The 19,832-nt window shown below is 33.7% G+C and overlaps 1 protein-coding gene across 3 annotated transcripts; it reads left to right on the top strand.

Moving 5' to 3' along the window:
• Positions 1–22: 22 nt before the first annotated feature.
• On the top strand, positions 23–19,731 carry LOC136978730 (cyclin-dependent kinase 4-like). Of its 3 annotated transcripts, none has more exons than XM_067274522.1 (8): positions 23–407; positions 6,007–6,351; positions 16,616–16,757; positions 16,845–17,012; positions 17,080–17,189; positions 17,270–17,320; positions 17,432–17,567; positions 17,646–19,731. In XM_067274522.1, exons 2-8 carry the CDS (start codon positions 6,050–6,052, stop codon positions 17,814–17,816), a joined length of 1,080 nt encoding a protein of 359 aa, XP_067130623.1. In that variant the 5' UTR covers positions 23–407; positions 6,007–6,049; the 3' UTR covers positions 17,817–19,731. The 3 variants fall into 3 exon arrangements, with proteins under 3 accessions (XP_067130623.1, XP_067130624.1, XP_067130625.1); XM_067274523.1 differs by lacking the exon at positions 23–407 and adding an exon at positions 3,271–3,407; XM_067274524.1 differs by lacking the exon at positions 23–407 and adding an exon at positions 5,627–5,880.
• The last annotated feature ends 101 nt before the right edge of the window (positions 19,732–19,832 follow it).

Raw genomic sequence — 19,832 nt, 5'->3', positions numbered from 1 at the left:
TGGAGAAGCGGGCAAGACGTCTGCTTGGTAGGGATAACCAGACGCGAGGGGATAGACTCTGGCCCACGAATCAACCAATCACAGCTCATCGCCGATAGACCACGTGGCCTCATTTCTAGCCCAAAAATCACATAGTGTCAGAATGATCTTTAACACCAGAATGAATAGATTATTAGAAGTGTGCCGGAATTGCATCGATTGTCGTTGAGATTTAAACATTGCGTGTCGATTAAATACATGGAGTTGTGTTAAGCCAGATCAAATGCCGGATGACGTTGTCTGTGCCGGAAGTCGGCAGCACGTTTGTTGGTATTTCATTCATTGCCAGGCCTGTATGCTGGCAACAGTTGTTTGGGGAAGTTAGTTGTGTCTGTGTTAACGAGGAATCGACTGTGGGGGACCAGAAGGTAAATACTATTTTTTCGATTCATTTTTATAATCATTTATACGAATCGAAAAAAATTGAAAAAATCGAAAAAGAAACGAAAGGAAACTATTTTTTTCTCGTGTGTGTGTGTATATATATATGTATATATATTTTTATTATTATTTCTTCCCCATTCAGTCATTGACAGTAAAAAGAATATCATTTGATTATAAAAAATGTTTCGATGACAATTATGTAGCTTTTAAGAATTATACCACCAATCCTTTACATAGAATAGAAATTATTAATCGGTGGCAAAATAATTATATTTTATTTCAATTTCATATAATTACGAGAATTATTAGAAAACGAAAGTTAAAGTTTCGATTTAATCTTTAAACTATAGCAAAAACGATTTCTTTCTCCAATTTATTGATCTTAAATATTTAGTAATTTAACAAAGCATTCGAACTCGTAGTCAATGTTCAAAGCCACTTCATTACTAAGAAATCGTAAAAATTCAGTTTAAAGAACTTAGATATACATTTATTATTTTAATTAATTTGATAATTAAAATTAATAATAAATAATTAAAATTATTATATGATATATATATATATAAAGCATTTTAGTAATTGAACATGGCTGTTGCTTCGATCGTGTGAATGAGTTTTTCATAAAAGATTATCTGAATTTAGGCCTATTTACAATGCACTCGTTTGTTAAATTCTGTCGAAAATATTTATCTTTAAAGCCTTATATCTGCTAAAAAATAACGTACAGAATTTATATAAGCTAAATTATAAAATTATTAACTTTATTAAGTGTTAAAGCGATCACATTCAAGTATTAATGATGTTGCATTCGAATTAATGTGTCGCTTTCAGTTTTAACCTTAAATAAATTTATAAAGTTGATTAAAATATTTTAGTAATATCTATATATTTATTAAATTTTATATTTTTAATTAATTATAAGCATTTTAATTAACTTTCCGACATTAAAAACTTAAGTTTCGTTTTAAATTTAAAAAGAAAGCAGTTTCTTATTATTCTTATTTATTTTATTTAAAACTATAATACTTATAATTAAAATATAAAATTTTACATAATTTTATACCTATTAATATAAAAAATTTTATTTAAATTAAGTAAATGTTTAAGAATATTAAGCTTTAAATAACCATATCCTGCACTTTAGCAATGCAATGCATACTGTAACATTAAAGCATGTAATTTGAACAATTTTAATTAAATTGTTTAAATTATATTATTTATTTTATATATAATCGTTAGAAGATTTTAAATAATTAATAAATAAATCATTATATAAATGTATAAGCCTTTTTAAATAACTATAAAAGAGTATTTTCAATCTATCGTGGTTTTTGATTGATTATTCGTCATAATTAGAATTAAACAAATAATTTATTAATTAAAACGTTTTATATACATCTGGATATAATTTTATTATCTATTTAATATAAAAAGTTTAAATAATTTTTAAAATTTTAAAGAGTTTTCTGTTTGTGATCATCTAAGTTCTGTAACTAACTCTGCCATAGTGATTTGAAGTTTCCTTAAAATTTCTTGAATAATCTTTTATAAGGATGATAAAATTATGTTAAATTAAAACTATAAGGTCTCTATAAGGATTTAAAATTGAATTTGTTTAAATAAATTTATAAATATTTAAGAAATTAGCATTAAACTTATGGCTAATATAGTATCAAAGTTGATTCTTTCATTCTGCTAGAGCTCCGCAAACTTATATGTCGGCTTTTTTATATATTAATAGGAGGTTTATTAAAAGTATATAAGAAGTTAGCCAATAGTGTATAGATAGTTATAAACATAAACATTCTTTTATTTATGTAAAACAAGTTTTAAATAATAAACTAAATAAGCAAACTACTTGAAAAAAACAAATAGTGTCGGCATTCATCTTTTAATAATTGAGTACACAACCAGATAAACGTTTAAAACGTATATAGTGATACATGACGATTAAGTTGGAACATAATTACACAATTATGCCAAATATAATCTTTAAGAACAATAAATAAAGGGAGGTTTTATAGATACAGTTGCGTTAGGCCAATTTTCAATATGGCCGGCTTATAACTTCGTGATATTAAATTTTAACGATATTACTTGTGAGTTTGTATATATTTCAGGATTATAACTTAATTATATTGTTAGTATAGACGATGTCTTATTTGGAGCACGCAAAGACTCACATCAATGATTCCCCCTTTCCTAACGTTGTCTATTGTCACTGGACCATTTATGCTCTGATGTTATCTATTGTAAATAGGAACATGGCTCGTTCTATCGACAATTCGACACAAATGAGTGCTCCTAACATTGCATGGATGAAGCATGTTATAATACCAGACAACCCTTTTATATACACACACACTTATTGCTGATCAAAATTGATATACACTGCCATTAACTGGTTGTTAGCTTTTTCAATATATATTTTTAAAATTTTTCTCGTGTTGACGTTTTTCTCTAACTGTTTGATAACTCAAATTAAAAAGAAAGTAATATATTTTGATACAAAAGAAAGTTAATGCTACTTTGCTATGTTATTTCCAAATTAACTCTATTTAAAGGCGATTAAAGTTAATTTGCTGTTGTTTAGATAATCCTATTATATGGGAATGTAGGAAATTGTCGTATATACTTTACGAATGATAAATTCAATGAAATTAAGTGATATTTCGTTAATTATAAAGTTAGTTTTCATTTTACAACTTTTAACAATTAAAATCTAATTTAAGTAATTGAAACAGAATGAAATTGTATTTGAAATTTGTTCATTCTTATTAACGCTAATTACCCGTTTCATTCCGTTGATCAGCTGTTTTTTTTCAAATCATTCAAAAAAGAAATCAATCAGAACGTATGTGACATCAGAATCATAACCGTTTTTAAACAGGAGCAGCTGATAATTTTTATTGATTTGGGATAAATGAGCAGATGATATTTTGTTTCCGTTGTATTTTATAAAAGCAGATGTTCTCGTTCGAAAGGTGTTTAGATTTAATGCTCTTATCCGGTTTATTCCTTATCTTTTAACGTTATTTTAACCCCATTGTTTTACCTGTAATGATGGGTTTCTGTTAATATCCCGACTCGTTTTGAAAAATATTTAACCTTCTTTATCCAAACTTATTCTGTTTAATTCTACACTTAATTAAAAAATTAATTTATAATGGAAGTTCATTGAATGATTTGGTTTACTAGCATATATTAATATGTAAAGGCTGCACGAATTGGCTATATTATAACGAATTCGAGTAATAAGCAATTACATAATAATACAGACTAATAATGATACGTTTCTTTGACTCGCTTCTTTTAATGCGAGTACTTATGACTATTATTAAGTTTATTAATAAATATAATTTAGAATAGCTGACTGCTCCTTATGTCTTTTATGTTTAACGGAAAGCCGAACATGCAGGGTTGCGAAACTTTGTAGTTTCCCTGCAAGGCTCGATTTGCTAGGTGGGTGTTTCGATAAGCTCACTTCAGGGGTCAGGTTTTTATTTCTTGAGATAGATGATAGATAATAGTTGTAATATTCGAAATATCAGCTTCGTCGCATTGTTCTGTAGCTGTTAATTTTTATCTTTATGCCGCCCGAATTTAACGGGTAATAACTTTATAAAGGAATTAAATTCGATAAACTTAATATATTGTATGCATAAGCAACAATTTAGTTGAATTATGTGAACCAAAAACAGTCTTAAATGATGTTTATATAGTGATAAATAAGTAAGTGTTGTATTAGGGATGACTTAATTAACGTATCAAGGCTTAATAACTGTGTAATTTTAATACCTGATGCGTTTGAGTTAAGTGAGTGGAGCCACCAAACCGTAATCACTATAAGGGTTAGAGGTGGGGTGCAGAGAGTCGTGTCCATCTTGATGGGTTGAAGAGAAAAATGTCCTTCTTCCTGGAAAAAGGGAGCATGTTGTTTGGTGGGCTGTGCCCCCGTGCCTGTCCAGGGGGCCCTAACTGGGCTATACTGTAAAGGAACCGCATCATCCAATGCCCGAAGCACACATAACTAATCCCAAGACAAGAAAGAGAGTGTTTATCGCGTATATTTTAATATTTTATTTTCTGGTGTATTTAAGCTAGTCGAAGATGTTGTTAAGGCAGTATATCTTGAACCTTAGAGTGGGATTTTCCTTTTAGGATTAACAAACGGGTGAAATGTAATCGATTTTGACACCCTTTAGAATGTTTACCTGTCAATATAAGTGTAACAGACGCCGTCTGGTCTCAGTTTGTGAATGACTGACATTTCTGATCCGCTTCTTTGTTAATATTGGATATCATTGTGTCATCTTGATCGATCTATCGTATTATTTGGTTTTTTCGGTTTCGAATTTGTTTCGATCTGTACTGTGATCAGACTGATAGATGCATGCTCCTCTTGACGACCAGACGACGCCATCTTGGTCGTGACCGGTTAAAAGATCACTGTACAAAAACATACCACAAAAACATACCCTACCGGAAATAATAACAATTAAATTGCATTTTTTCTCGTTTGCAGTGGTTTTAAACATGAAAGAAGTGGCATTTTTTATAAAGAAACTAATGTCGATATTTTAAATCAAATATTTGGTTTTTGCCCATTTGGGCTCTAATAAAAGCGAAATTAATTGTTTAGCTTAATGAGGTGGAAAAATATAATAATAATTTCGAAATTAAGGAAGTGACAGGCATAGTTAATTTTTTTTTGTAACAGCCGATGGCTAAAACCTTGTTTAAAACAACTCTTTATTTTGATGGTGACATTCAAAATTGCGTAGAACAAATTCCAAAAGTTTTCTTTCGTGGTTTCGTTCGAACTTATTTTACATTTTTCCGACGTCAAAGTACTTTAAAGAGGATGTGAAAATTATAACGACACAGGTGAACAGTATGATATTGTTATTTCAACCTACAAAGTATCTCGATTTTGCAAGTCAAATTCATCATATGAACTTTACGACTTCAAATTGTTGTCTTAACTGTATTTGCATTCAGCCTTTTTAAATCGTAATTTAAATCCTTTGTCATTTAACTACAAAATTTTCTGACTTCGTAGAAATGATAAATCAGAAATTTTTTCTACAGGTATTTCTTTAAAAATCTTAGAAAATTAGTCAGTCGTTGTGATAAGTTATAAAAAATAGATCCGTGGGCCTATTATAAGTATATTCCGGCGACGAATGGCATAAGGTCAATCACCTATAAGAAATATAGGCTTGGCTTTGAGACCATTAACTAACTGATCGGTGTGTTTACAACTAACTGTGTCAAAGTGCGCAGTTTGCACAGAGACGCTCGGTATGGGCGGAATGCAGGCATATCAGCTGGTTAAACGGCTGGCTGGCCTGTTACCGGGCCTGCAGGCCAATGATGTCGTTGTGGCGTTTTCACCCACGCTCCCGCCAGCGCATCAACTGCTATAAATCCGTATTTATTCTACTTGATATTATGGTTAATGCTTATTTAATTACTCTTATTGGTTTTAATAAAGAAGATTTAAACTTACACCTGTCTTGATTTTTGATCCGTTATTTACAGTAATATTGGAATTATATATGTTAAATTTGTCTTTTTCAGCTCCATGGCGATTATCACCAACACCCTCTAGTGCCGTTCCATCATGCCCAGAAAGCGTGCTGTGACGTCACAGAGAGAGGGTGAAGGACCAGACCCCGAATCGGAATTGCAACGAGATCCTTTTGCTTTAGAAGATACAACGAGTAATTATGAAGAAATCTGTGTTATTGGCACAGGTGCCTATGGCACCGTCTACAAAGCCAGGGACCTAGCGAACAAAGGGCAACTAGTGGCATTGAAGAAAGTCCGGGTACCACTTACAGAGGAAGGTGTTCCGATGGGTACTCTGCGTGAAATAGCGTTCCTGAAACAACTCGAAGGGTTCGAGCATCCTAATATAGTGAGGTAATACTTTTATTTTTTATTTAGAGAAATATATCTAAATAATCGACATTGGCACTTAAGTTTCGCTATTATAAAAAGAAAAAAACAGCTATTCATTGTAATACCTTTATTATCAATCTAGGAAATTCCCGCTAATGCTTTTCTCGTTCATTCAAGGTAGGCCCGTGAATTAGGTCAACCGTTTTTATATTATTAATCTTCATCTCGGTTTTGTAAATAGTTAACGATCTCATCTCCTACAATCAATTAGGGAAAAAAACCTGCGGTCCGTAAGTTGATCGTCCTTCGAGACCACCCACAATTAAACTTAGTCAGAATATTGTTACGCTCGGAACTCGATTAAAACGTTACGCATGCGGGGGTGATGTTCAGTTTAGAAGCATGCGTCATCGTAAGTGGTCAATCCTTGAAGTTTTCACCACTTCCTCTTGCAACCGGAAGCATTCCATATCGTATTTGATTCAGTTACCGGGTAGGCCAGAGAGATGTGCGCTAGTAGGACTACCTGTCCTTGAGAATTGGCTTTTACGTGGGTAGCGATTAATCTAGACAAAATAAGGATTATTTTTCTTCGGCGGCGAACTACAGTCGGAAGTGCGTGAGTCATGCGTCCATCTGACTCAGGATGTACTCATTCTAGGGATATCAGCGCTGTGACATCTAGTCTGACTCATTCTATTTTCACTAGACAGACTAATACTGAATTCGATTTAGAAGATATTCTTCTCGGCCGTTACTTCCGTGCCATTTGTCGAAGCGGAAGTAAAAAAATATCCGGAGAGACCGAGTTCCCACGCGCTAGTTTATAGCAACTCCGCCAAGAAGTCGTGGGAAAGTACAGATTTGCACATGTCCTACATACCGACTTATAAAAGCCTAATTTTGAAGGTGCAGGGATTTTTCTTTTCAAAGCGAGGTTACTTCCGCTGCGTCATTTCTTATCGGTGGTATTTAATAAAGGAAGCTGACAATCTCCTTCCCTATTGGTCAGTGTCTTCATCGGCAACCAATAACGGCGTAAAGAGCTCTGTTGCTATGGTAACATGAGTATCTGTTTGTTGTCTGTTTAGTTAGCGACAACACCACCTCGCGGTGCGAAATCGCTTGACTTTTTTTTATTAAGAAAATTTAAAAGGGAAATCTTCGGATAATTTGATGCCTATGATATCATGTCTGTAAGCGATATTTTACTTTAACAAAATTGTTCAGCTTCATTACGAAGAAAAAAATTTATTTTAGTTTATAAATAAATCTTAGTAATATAAATGAAAAAATTAAATATATCAATTTAAAAATGACATCAGATAATTTACATTCCTTCGAGACAAATAAACGAGTTTTCATTCATAGCGATATATTTCTGTGTCGAATGTCATCTTATATCTCTCAGCAGAAATTTTAATCACAGGATATGTCGTGAAGGCTCAGTAGTATTAAGGGTGAACTGGGAAGTGTATATCCGCTAGCTGTTATACTCACTAGACATCAAAGCGGAAACCTTTAGCTATGGCAATCACCATTGGCGCTATAACTTCCTTTCTTTATCTAAAAAGATTCTAGTTGTTACTTTATGGAAGACAAACAGGTTATTTAAGATTTTTACCATTTAATTCGAATTGATTATTGGAGAATTTTTAAAATATTGGAAAATGTGACGTAAAATCATAAAGAGAAAATTGTCGGCCGTGTTTAAATGGATTTTGACCGTTCATTTAGTTAAGACACAGCTGATCGGTACAGCTGGCCCAACTCCAGGAAGGTACTGTAGTAAGTTTGCGAATCAGCTGATGCATTTGTTTACTGTTGATAAGGGTAGTTTCCTGGCCGTGTCACGTGATTTGAGATCTGTGAGAAAATGTTCTCCGCTATGTTTTTCTTGTTGGCTGTCTGTGCTGTTTTTTCCTCTTTCTCATCCTTCTTGCGTGGCGTGTGCAATGAGGTCTAATTGACAATGGAACTTTTGTTACCGGTCGTTTGGGGAGATTCGTACCGGTGAAAGATATATAGAAATGAGCTGATTTTCCGGAATATTGTTATAGTTAAACCGACTCTTAAAATAAACTTTTTAGACAGATATATACGCATATATACATGTATAGCCCATGGCGTTCTCTCTCTCTCCCGATCACCGGCTGAGCTTTTTTATGCTAGTAATTTAATATAAGCGGTTTCGTTTTTGATCTGAATTCCGTATGATTGTATGGCGCCCCATCTCCTGCTGAGGAGAAAAACTAGTTTATTCTTGTGGGTGGTACTCTTAACAGTGAGTGGAACAAATTGTTCATTTGTCGTTTGTCATCAGTAAATACAGTGTTGATTATTGCTTGTTTACGATGTTTCGGTGCACCCATGTTCATGGAGAACGTTTACTGATTGTCACACTAGATAGAAGCGATTATATGATATAATTCTGTTTAATAGCTTCCTACATGTTAAAATCATATTAAAGTTACCGAAAAAAGAAAAAATCTCCCGACATGAGAGTAGGATTAAGTATTTCGTTCGAATGCATTCAGAAAATCTTCTAGGCATATGACTTATTTCCGGATGACGAATGCATTTAATATTTGACAAATTTTACTATGATTAAATAGTTGACTTGCCCAACTGCATACTTCTCGAATTATATTCCAAAATTATTCGCATTTATTTATATAACTCAAAACAATTGCGGCCTCAATAATGCGATTTACATAAATAGAATAAGGCCAAGATTTAATCATATAAAGTAAACATTCCAAAATTGTTACTGAGTTAATGCTGACGTCATAAAACCAAATTCATCAAGGATATTTTAATTCTCACTAATTAATTTTTCTAATTCGCTACTACAAAGTTCGTCAAGAGAAATAAATTTAAAATGTGCAGATAATTATCTAATGATTTATAGATATATTTTGATGTTTCGGTTGTCACATTTATCTTCCAAAGTTATAGAAAAGAATTTATTATCGATATCTGACTAATTCCTGTTTGTTGGAGACTATCCAATTTCATACTCTTTGATACAAAGTATTAAGCCCACAGCATTTGTTATAACTAATGTGGATTATAAGCATTCTAAATTCGTTTAACATTTTTATAAATTGTCGTCATGAGGTTTATTAAGAGCTAATTAATACAGCATATTTCAAAGTAGCATAGGAATGAATGATCGTTTATTCCGAATGAGTTATTATGTTATGCTAATTAATATACTGTGCGTTAAATTTAGTCGCATTAATTTATTCTATTTACAGTTATTTGTTTCTAATGTTTCTCTGAGTTGAAACTATTTCGGCGTATTAATAGCCAAATTTGTTTCATTTCAATGTGATAGATATATTAATTGAAAAGTTATTAAAAATAAAAGAGTTATGTTTATTTCTTCCATTGTGGAATAAAAAAGTGGAATAAAAAAGTGGAAAAATGTATAATTATTCTGTCAATTTTCTTTTAATATGTAGAAAAATGAAAAACTAATTATTGCGATATTAAACATTTACTACAAAATTTTAACGGAGACTATTTTAAAATTCTATTGCTTAAACTTGTATTTTTATAACTGGAATAAACAGCTGAAAATAGTTATTTTTAAAATGGTTCTTATAATAATAATTATTATTTTGTTACTTCTTTTATTAACTTTTATTAACTTTTATTTGTTAACTTACTTCTTTTATTTAATCACGCATGTATTGTGATTCATAATTATTGCAGTCTTTTCTCTTGAAATCTATTGAATTATTTTTTGAAACTTTCGGCATAAATTTATTTTAAAATGGAAAAGTCGTGCAAACATTTTATACACGGATATGTGAACTTAGGAGCTTAAAACATTGTTTTCAATAAACAAATTGTTGCAATAGGTAAATGCAATCATTATGTTTCTGTATTTCTAGAGATAATACTAATAGTTACTCCGAAAAAAAGCACATATTTGTGGTAATTTCCGTTAAGAAACGACAATAGAAAATTCTAGAATAACTGTTCTGTATTCATAAGTTCGTATGTACTGTTTAGTAAACTATAATAGCATTGTTTCGATTATTTTTGGTGTTTAGAAAAACAAATAATGCATTTACTGAACTCTCTTTAATAAATATTTAATTTTATTGAAATAATATTCAAACTAAAAGTAGCGATTTATCTAACATATATTAGCCAAAAATGTATAATAAATAAATATAAATGCATTTAAATATTTCCTTTTCAGCCATATTCTTATAATTAACAAAATTTAACTTAATGAAGTTTAATTTTCAAAATTGATTAGGTTTTTCACACCGTTGTTTTGAGTCTAATTTCATCCTCGATAAAATAATTGAATGCAAAAGTAATTTGAAGATTGATCTACGTAATGGTAATGAATGGAAATGTTTAATATTTGTAAAATATTTTGAACGTATTGATAAATCAGAATTGCACAATCGTAAGTTTATTATATATTGACTTTTAGACAAACAATTTGGGCTTACAATTAACAGTAAAGCGTTAATTTGTACGATTTGATTCTGTAATACGCGTTGAATATTGTTTAACTTTTACATTAAATTTTAAAATATATAACTTGTATTTCTTGTAATATATATTTTTGAGAGTTGTATGTAAAAAATTTTGTTTTTTAAAGGCAATTTGATTAATTAAGAGCCAGACCAATTAAAAAATATAACTTCGAAGATTAGATTTTTTTATTGTATTTAAGTTAATAAAACAAATATAAAAATTAAATATTGATTATCTGCCAGTGGAATTCTGTAATTCTTTTTAATATTAAAAAGAATTACAGAATTTTACTTTTCGAATATTTGGAATATTCACAAAAAAAAGGAAAGAATTTTGGTTTTTTTTCCAGATTTTTAAAAAAAGCATCAAAAGTCAAATAAAGAAAAATGGCCAACTGCGAGAGCGCCCCTGGCGGTAAGACTTCGACATCCAGATGGTTGCACGTGCTACGCGCGTCGCTTGGCAACAGCACGACACCACCTGTCGGCGAGCGGAGCAGGTCATTCCCCCGACTCGGTGTCAGATAAATGGGCTGTGTGCCAAAATGAATGAACACATTCATTCATTGTAAATCCCTAGACATTAGTATTATAGGTAGCGATATTTTGTCGCCAGTTTGACATGGTCAGAGTCTAGAGAAAGTGCGACACTGTGTAAATAAACAATCACACTATACGTCCCGATCGACTAATTCGAAATCAACTAGTGAGAACGTACCGACTGCGTAACGATGGCGAAATGCAAAATTTCATTCAAATATTCCAGAGTAATATATCTAAACCTTACTGTATAGGTCTTGTGGCCAGATAAAAAGATGACCGATGATGACTCTGCCTAGAAATCCCACGCGATTACCCTTAATCTGGCTGAGGAAGAAATAAATTATGAAAACTTGGGACCTCGTACAGATCATAAAGATAAATTCCGATAATTAATTGATAGTTCTATTTCGATTGTCAAAGATTTGAAAATTTTGAAATAAATAAATAAAAACGGATAAAAACAATAGAAAGTTTTTAGTCAATCGGGAATTCTTTTTTGTCAATTCTGCCATTAGAATTCCAATAATGTTTGTGCTTTAATCGTTATCAAAGAGATCACAGATTTTTAAGACGACTTTTTTGAGACTCAAAGGAATGTGCGCTTTTTTTTCTTCTTTTTATTAAACTTTAAATCTCGATAGTCTGGTATTTTGTCGGGTCGATTGGAACGAGATTCCTCCAGATCTGATGGATAACACATAAACACACGAATGTCTTCATTTGATTCTAAATTACGACTATCCCGTGCCATTCTTTATAGTTTTGATTGTGTGATGACTTCAAACATTCTTTGACACCGAAGGTTTACTTAACTCTTCACATATTTCTACCATAGGAATTTTGTAAATTTAACCCGATTTTAATATTGAATCAGTTATTTGTTTAATGCTTATAATTTCAGTCAATCAACGACGGTAACTACTAAGAAACCGGAGACGTTTAAATTCCAAGATTTATTTTTAATATAAAAATCATTCGTATTTGCCATATTAATATTTATGTATTTTTACAGTTTTAAGATACAAGTTTTGTAAGTTTTTATACGGGACAAGGACTCATCACGAAATTTGTTAAACCAAACCGGAACCGAAGAGAATCACAATCAATTAACCACGCGATTATTGTTCTTATTCTCATAGAATCTGTATTAGGTTCTAAACGAAGTGTTTCTAATCGAATCTTAACTCTTCTTTTCCCCCTTCTTCGCCACTTAACCCGTTCGAGAAATATTCAAGTTTAATGCTGTAGATGCTAAGACGGTCGAATGCATTTTTTAAGTGTGTTTATTTAAAATATCTTAAATTAATTACACGGTAGACGAACCAAACAAAAAAATAGTACGAAAAAAGTCCTCCGACTACCGAAAGACTATTATTTAGGTCGATAATGTTGCCCCTAACGGTGAAAATGAAAGTGATAAAGTCTTCTTTATGATGGGTGGGCTCGGCCATCGACAGTTAGCTCGCCGATTCGATTATAATAATTAAAACAAACTCATCATTAGCAATTATTTTTACTCTAAATAAGATTTGTCATCTTCGATTAGTTCCGTGCACTCTATTTAATTTTCCCTTCGACCGTCGTTGCACCACACGACAAATATTCATCGATTACGCGGATTTCTTGCAAACGAAAATATATTATTACTTTCAACGAGATATAAATTAAAATCTTTTGATCTGTAGTTCTCGGTTCTGTATAAAAAGATAGCTCGATTTAAAAAAAAAAATGCGAATTGTCGTCGGTGGTGGCGCTCACGTGATTTTAATTGATCGCCAGCGATTAAGGCAGGAAATTGCTCGGTGTAAATTGACCTTTACTTCGATTGTTACGCCGATGCGTTTTGCATGCGAGCGATTCGGTGTTTTGCAAATAAAAAGTATCTCCATTGAAGAATCAAAAATAACGTGGAATGTGCCGTTGCCAGGCCGACTTTGCGTGCTCGGTTACGATAAAGTGAACGGCGGGAAACGCAAATGAGCCATTTTGAAAGGATAAAAATTCGGAACTTAAACACTCAGTTACTGTGTAATACTGTGTATATAATTAGCTGGTTCTTTAACTCCATACACCGACCAAGATATTCTCGTCACGGTCATCAGCCCGAGGCTAGTTCCGGTTGCTAGTCGAGGTATCTGGCCTTGTCCGATCAAATCGCCCTTCTAAGAATGGTCATTCCACTGTCGGATGTCACGTGGGCATTGACGTCATGGTGGAGGGAAAGCCCAATACTCCTTCCGCAAACACCGCCGCGGAACATGCCACCCCCGCCGCGGCAAAATATTGACACGGAATTCTTAAACTGGGCGGTGGTGCCGATCGCCCGTTCTACTACTTGGACGGGGGTGTCTCTGGCAGAGGGATGGACGATCCTCCTCGTTTTACTTTTTTTGTTTGTTTTTAGTTATGGCCATCCCCGACAGTTCTGGTCATAAAGGAGTACTATGGAAGCAGTAAGACTATATGGTATTAAGTGGAACAAGGAAAGGGTTGTTAAAATGTGCGGTGTCGAGTCGATTGCGGATTTGAAATCTGGAGGCGGCGGACACGAATCTGCTTCCGCGTTAAAGTCTGGAAAACGAAATAGAAACCAGATTTAAATAGTTGTATAGTCACGTGAACATTACGTCAAATAGGGGACATTCCAGAACGTGGCAGGTGTCGCTGGCACTTTTATATTCGGGGTCGCTAGTTTTCCGAATGGACGAGTTTCTCTTTCTCGTCGTCGGCTCGGACACTTAACATGTTTGGCATACCGTGGAGGCCACTACCACCAAATGCATCCCGTTGGCCATGTTTGGTCGTCTTTTATCACTTCCCTAACAGGATCTAAACTGGTCTATCCGGCGAGGTTCGAAATGAAATGGGGAATAGACATTTGCATAATAGGGAGAATTTTTATGCGGCAAGTGGGAGGCGAGTAATTAACACCATTAAAATCTCTTTCGTGTGAACAGCAGTCAAGCGATACATTCCAGTCATTCATTATATCAACTAGCACTTAAGTGATAGGTTTGCCAACGCGTACATTGTCATTAAACGTTTAACTGTAAAAATGACAACCGTTTTCCGGTTACGTTAGACTTAATCTGGAGGCAGTGAAGCGATCAGGACGTCCCTCTTCGCAAGCTATTGTCTTTTCCAGCACAGCGTCGTCATTAGGGACATCGGGTCGGGAGGAAGAAGAGCAGCAGGCAGAAAAAAAAGGCCGATGTCCGTAGCCGGCGGCTAAGGAAACGCATACCTGACAGGTAAATCGGTGAGGTATGTGCGGAGCGACCGAAGGTGGCTGGGTGCGTCACCTGGAAACCGGTTAGCGGAAGATGAGACCGGACCGGATATTGAAATGCAGAAAAAGTCTTTTGTTGCACATGGCAGGAAATACTTGGACTTCCGACGTTGGTACCTTCCACCGCGGTCGTTTCGGAGGCAGTGGCCAACCGACGCTTAATGCCGTTAAGATGATGAATGGGGCGATAGATGGTCGGTGAGCGACATTGTGTTGCCAGACAATGGAGCCTTACCGCGTCCGCAGAAATAATGACCAGCGATCGGAAAAGGAATGCGGGAATTAATTATGTACGTCAGCCACCAATTTGGCCGGCGGCCGCCGCTACAAGTATGTCGGTCGGCGCGAAAATGGTTGTATAATTGAGCGACGAAAACTCGTCCGATCGGAATTCCTGCGGCACAAACACATCAATTTCCCGGCATTCCGAGTTCTTTTGTGTTGGCACTACTAATCTGCCCGCCCGTGCGCTACCGACTGCCATCTCGGAAACTGTCCGCTTCCTGACTACCGTTCTCGGAATTGTCGACCGCTCTCTTTCCTAGTATTGCTCTTTATCTTCCACTTTCCCAATCACCAGCGTCAGGTGGCGTTCACGTCTCGGCTGGCACCGCGATAAAATAATATCTGCTTTCTGCTAATTGCGTCAATTTCGCTTTCCGTGCCCGCGCGCATCTGCCGGATAATTAACGCGCTGCATACAGGTTCCACTAATCAACTGCCCAATACTTCCGGTCTTTCTCCCCCGGGAGATGCCAGCGCTTTTTTGCGTTTCCTTTCGTCGTCGACCGTCACCTGCTCCGTCACGACAGACGCACTTTGGGCTTAGAAACGGGAAATTCCCACTGGGATGTTTTTTCTTGCCAGGCGGAAGGACCGTCTCGCTCAACCCACCTACTGGGTGGTCTGCTGGTAACATATCGGTGGCGACATCTGGTGACGTCTTTTCGTTGTTCTAACCATTTCTTTTCCAATGGAAAACGACCACGTCGTCGTCCGTCTTTTCCAGTTATTAAATCGTGTTATTTGTTATGGCCAAACTTTTATTCCTTTTTTTACGACCGAAAAAAAGCGTTTGTAGAAGCGTGAAGGTTGACACTGTCGACACCTGTTGTCTATCGTAAACGGTCCATTCACGAACCGTGATCGTCTCATCGTGAGGAGCCGAAAAATCCAATTTACTTGACTCGGGGAGACACGAAGCGGCCGATCACAAGAAGTAGGCCTCGAGTTGAACAATCGTTCCCACGTTCCCCCAGCTTGTCGTGAATGGGCGGCAGGTCAACATTCTTGCATTTTCTCTCCTTACATTCCAGGCATGTCTCCACCTCACACGGTATTGGGCCCTACGGCTGCCATACTTTTCCTTCACCCCAGACCTCTGCCCCTACTCACTCGGATGACCGCTAAGTTGACTGCAAGCCCATTTTCTATCTCCTTTTTCAATACCTCTTTTTCTCTCTTCGCACCTGTTACTAATTGGACTTAATTAAAACAGCTGGATCTAGCCTCTATTTATTTGGCTAATTCTGACGTAAAAAACTTCTCTCTTATGGTTCCTAAAAATCTCTTCCGTTTGAAACATGGTTTATTTTTTAACATTCAAATAAAAGTTATCAATTTTAGATAAGCATTGATAGTATCTGCATAGACTAATTCTTCCATCTTAAAATAGTTATTCCATAATTTAGCAATGTAATTATCATTGTAGAAATTAAGCATTTAATTCTTTTCACTGTCAAGAAATAATTTTGATATCTGAAAGTGAGAAAAGTTTCTTGCACAGTTTAAAAATTTGATTTTATCAGCATGCAACAGTTAATTAATTATTTAGAAATGTAAAATAGAAATACAAATATAGTATTAATATTTTAAATGATATTTATGCATAAATTATTTTTTTCTAATTCTAATTTAAGTAGACTATGCTTCATTACTGGACTTTCAGGTTACTTGATGTTTGCCATGGGCATCGTCTAGTCCAAGAACGCCAGCTTGTTCTCTACCTTGTGTTTGAACATGTCGAACAAGATCTGGCACACTATCTCGATAACTGTCCCGAACCTGGATTGGGTCCCGAGAAAATCAGGGTAAACGTATTAAAAAAAAATCTAGAGATTGTGATCGAGATAATATCGGATATTTGGAATCTAATTATTAATTATTCCTAATTTTAGCATATCATGTTTCAAATGGCGTGTGGTGTAGATTTTCTTCATTCGAATCGCATAGTCCATAGAGATCTGAAACCTCAGAATGTTCTCATTACTAACTCTGGCGAAGTGAAGTTAGCGGATTTTGGTTTGGCTCGGATTTACGAACAGCACACCGCGCTGACCTCGGTGGTAAGAGTTTGTAGTTTATTGTGATTTTAACTGTTAGAGCTTGATGGCAAGTGAAGTTTCTTGTTAGGTTGTGACACTGTGGTACCGTTCTCCGGAAGTCCTACTTCAGTCAAGTTACGCTACGTCTGTCGATATTTGGAGCTGCGGTTGTATATTTGCAGAACTTTTCCGGAGAAGGTAAGATTTAACACAATTAGAATAACGAACAATGTTTTTTTTGGTTTGTAATAAATTTTAATTGAAATTATTTTGTTTAGACCTTTGTTTTGTGGTCAGTCAGAAGCAAATCAATTGGGTAAAATTTTTGAGTGAGTTTCATTTCTATCTTTGTTTTTACTTTTCTTATTGATTACTTATGAACCAGACAATTTATTTTGTATCAAATATAGTCATACATCTTAATTTATAAATTTAAACAGAATTATAGGTACACCTCCCGAATCAGAATGGCCGAGAGATATATCCATACCTTGGACAGCCTTTAGACACTGTACAACAGTCCCTTTAGAAACAGTTGTTCCTGCTATTTGTCCCGAAGGAAAAGATCTATTGCAGGTTTGTTAGTGTGTAACAAATATTCCTTATTTACTTTTGATTAAAACTTTTTCATTGATTTAATTTGTATTATTGTAGAAAATGCTCATCTTTGATCCAAACAAACGGATAAGTGCCAAACAAGCTCTAAAACACAAGTACTTTAACGGTTTGGAACCTTATGTGCCACCAGTACCACCTCGTAAAACTCGATCCAGAGTATCCGTAGGAACTACACCTGGAACAAGCAGCTCCAAAACTTCTGATTAAGTCAGGAACAAAGAAAAAAAAATTTGTACATTGCAATAATCTATAACTGAACAATTTTATATTATACACATATGAAGTATTTATGTATATGTGTAGATAAATAATTTATATATCCATTCACACATATACAGTATCATCAGAATTGTGAAGAAACGTTTAAAAAAATGCAATGCAAACTCCTATGCAATGCAATGCCAATTTGAGGATCACAATATAATTGGTGTAGCCTCAAACAGTATGTAAATACTTGGTCAGCAATACTAGAGTGAAGTTTTGTTAAGGTATAAGTGATGTGCAAAATCTGTACACTGTAAATTACAAGATAACATTTATTTATATGAAATGAATCGTAAAGAGAACTACACATTTAGTTTATTACAATTTTATGGAATATAGATCTTAAATACACTTGCCATTCTAAACATGTGGGAAGTCAAAGTTATATATATGTGTATACATACACACAAACAAGTTTTAAGAATTCTTAACAATTTGTACAAATTTTATATCATACATAATATATTTTTCTATATTTAGTACATCTTTACATTCCAGATAAATAGTACAAACTACTTTTTCCAAAACTGTGAAACTATAGACAAAGTTAAAAAAATCAAATGCCAAATAAATTTGACAGGCTGACATTTATTTATATATATAAATATAAAACAGTATTATTAATTTTAGCTTTTTTTTTATAAATTAAATATTCTTTGACTTCCAACATGTAATTACTGTTATGAAATATTTTGGTATTGTACAACTACTTAGAATTTGTAGATTATGTTTAAACTTTTCTAATATAAATTGATAACAATTCTCCTCTGATTAATTTTTCAACAACAAAATGTGTTTGTATTGAAAACTTTTAAGTGGCTTGAAGAATATGTTTTTTAAGTATTGGATATCATGAGTTATCATGATGGATTGTGGTAGAGTGTATCACTCATGTTAGAGAAATAGAGGGACCAACACAGCATTAGTTTCAAAATAGATTTGGCAATATGAAAAAATGGATTAGTTTTAAAATTTTATAGGAATTTTTTGTAATTTTGAGCTTAAATTCACCACCAAATGTATTTGTATTAACTGCTAAACTACTTTACTACTTGATATTTGGGTATGAAATAATTCTCAGGCAATATTTACATATCAAATAGAACTTTTCTATTTGATGAACTTAATGTTAAAATTAGATTTTTGTTTTAAAGATAAAGCAATTCTCTCAGGGATTATTCTAACAGAAAATAAGAACGTATAATCTACTTACTGTGTGGCCTTCTTTTTTAATCATGCCTTACCAAAGAGCTATGCACAAGGTATGAAAATTACAATAAATATTATAGAAATGATTTACATTTTTAGAACTATTGTTAATGATTAATGTCAACATTTAAATGATAACTATTTTATGGACTCACTTTTTGGAGACCAGTTCTCATCTAATGCAACTGGTAAATTCAAACTGAAATGTGTAGTAATGGAGGTTGTCAGGGAATTCTACCTGGTGCTAAACTATTACACATAATAAAATAATTCCAATAAATCGATATATATATATACATATTTTTATAACTGGGACCAATGTATCATAAGGGATTATATCAAAGTATACATTTATGTAATCATTCAAGGGTGTTTTTGTGTGTCGATGCCAAGGTGATGTAATCACTGAATTTATGAATTTTACCCGAGATATGGATTGTGATATTTCAACATGTGACATGTATGCATGTAAATTGTGTTTCTGTAATAATACTGTGATGATTACTTTTGATATGGAACACTTGTAAGTAAAAGGTAATAATGCTACCTCTGATAGATAATTTGCAAAGCTGACCAATGCCGAAATAATGAGTCATTTGTACTTTTGTTGGCCTTTATTATGTTGTAATAAACTTCTACATTAGGGAAAGATGTCTTTTTAAATTTTATTTTTATCTAAAAAAAATTATTTTAATAAATCCAAAAATATTTATAATAAAAAAAAATGAAAACTGAATTTTACAAACACAT

This window comes from Centruroides vittatus, unplaced genomic scaffold (assembly GCF_030686945.1).
Source record: "Centruroides vittatus isolate TY-2023 unplaced genomic scaffold, ASM3068694v2 contig_549, whole genome shotgun sequence".
In the NCBI taxonomy this organism is placed as follows: Eukaryota; Metazoa; Arthropoda; class Arachnida; order Scorpiones; family Buthidae; genus Centruroides; species Centruroides vittatus.
This window is presented reverse-complemented; position numbering and strand designations above follow the sequence as displayed.

Bases quoted from the DNA above. Each gene is read 5' to 3' on its own strand.
- LOC136978730 (XM_067274522.1), top strand. From the start codon at position 6,050: ATGCCCAGAAAGCGTGCTGTGACGTCACAGAGAGAGGGTGAAGGACCA. The intron at 6,352-16,615 runs GTAATACTTTTA...CTGGACTTTCAG, and splicing joins GAGCATCCTAATATAGTGAG to GTTACTTGATGTTTGCCATG. The intron at 17,568-17,645 runs GTTTGTTAGTGT...GTATTATTGTAG, and splicing joins AAGGAAAAGATCTATTGCAG to AAAATGCTCATCTTTGATCC.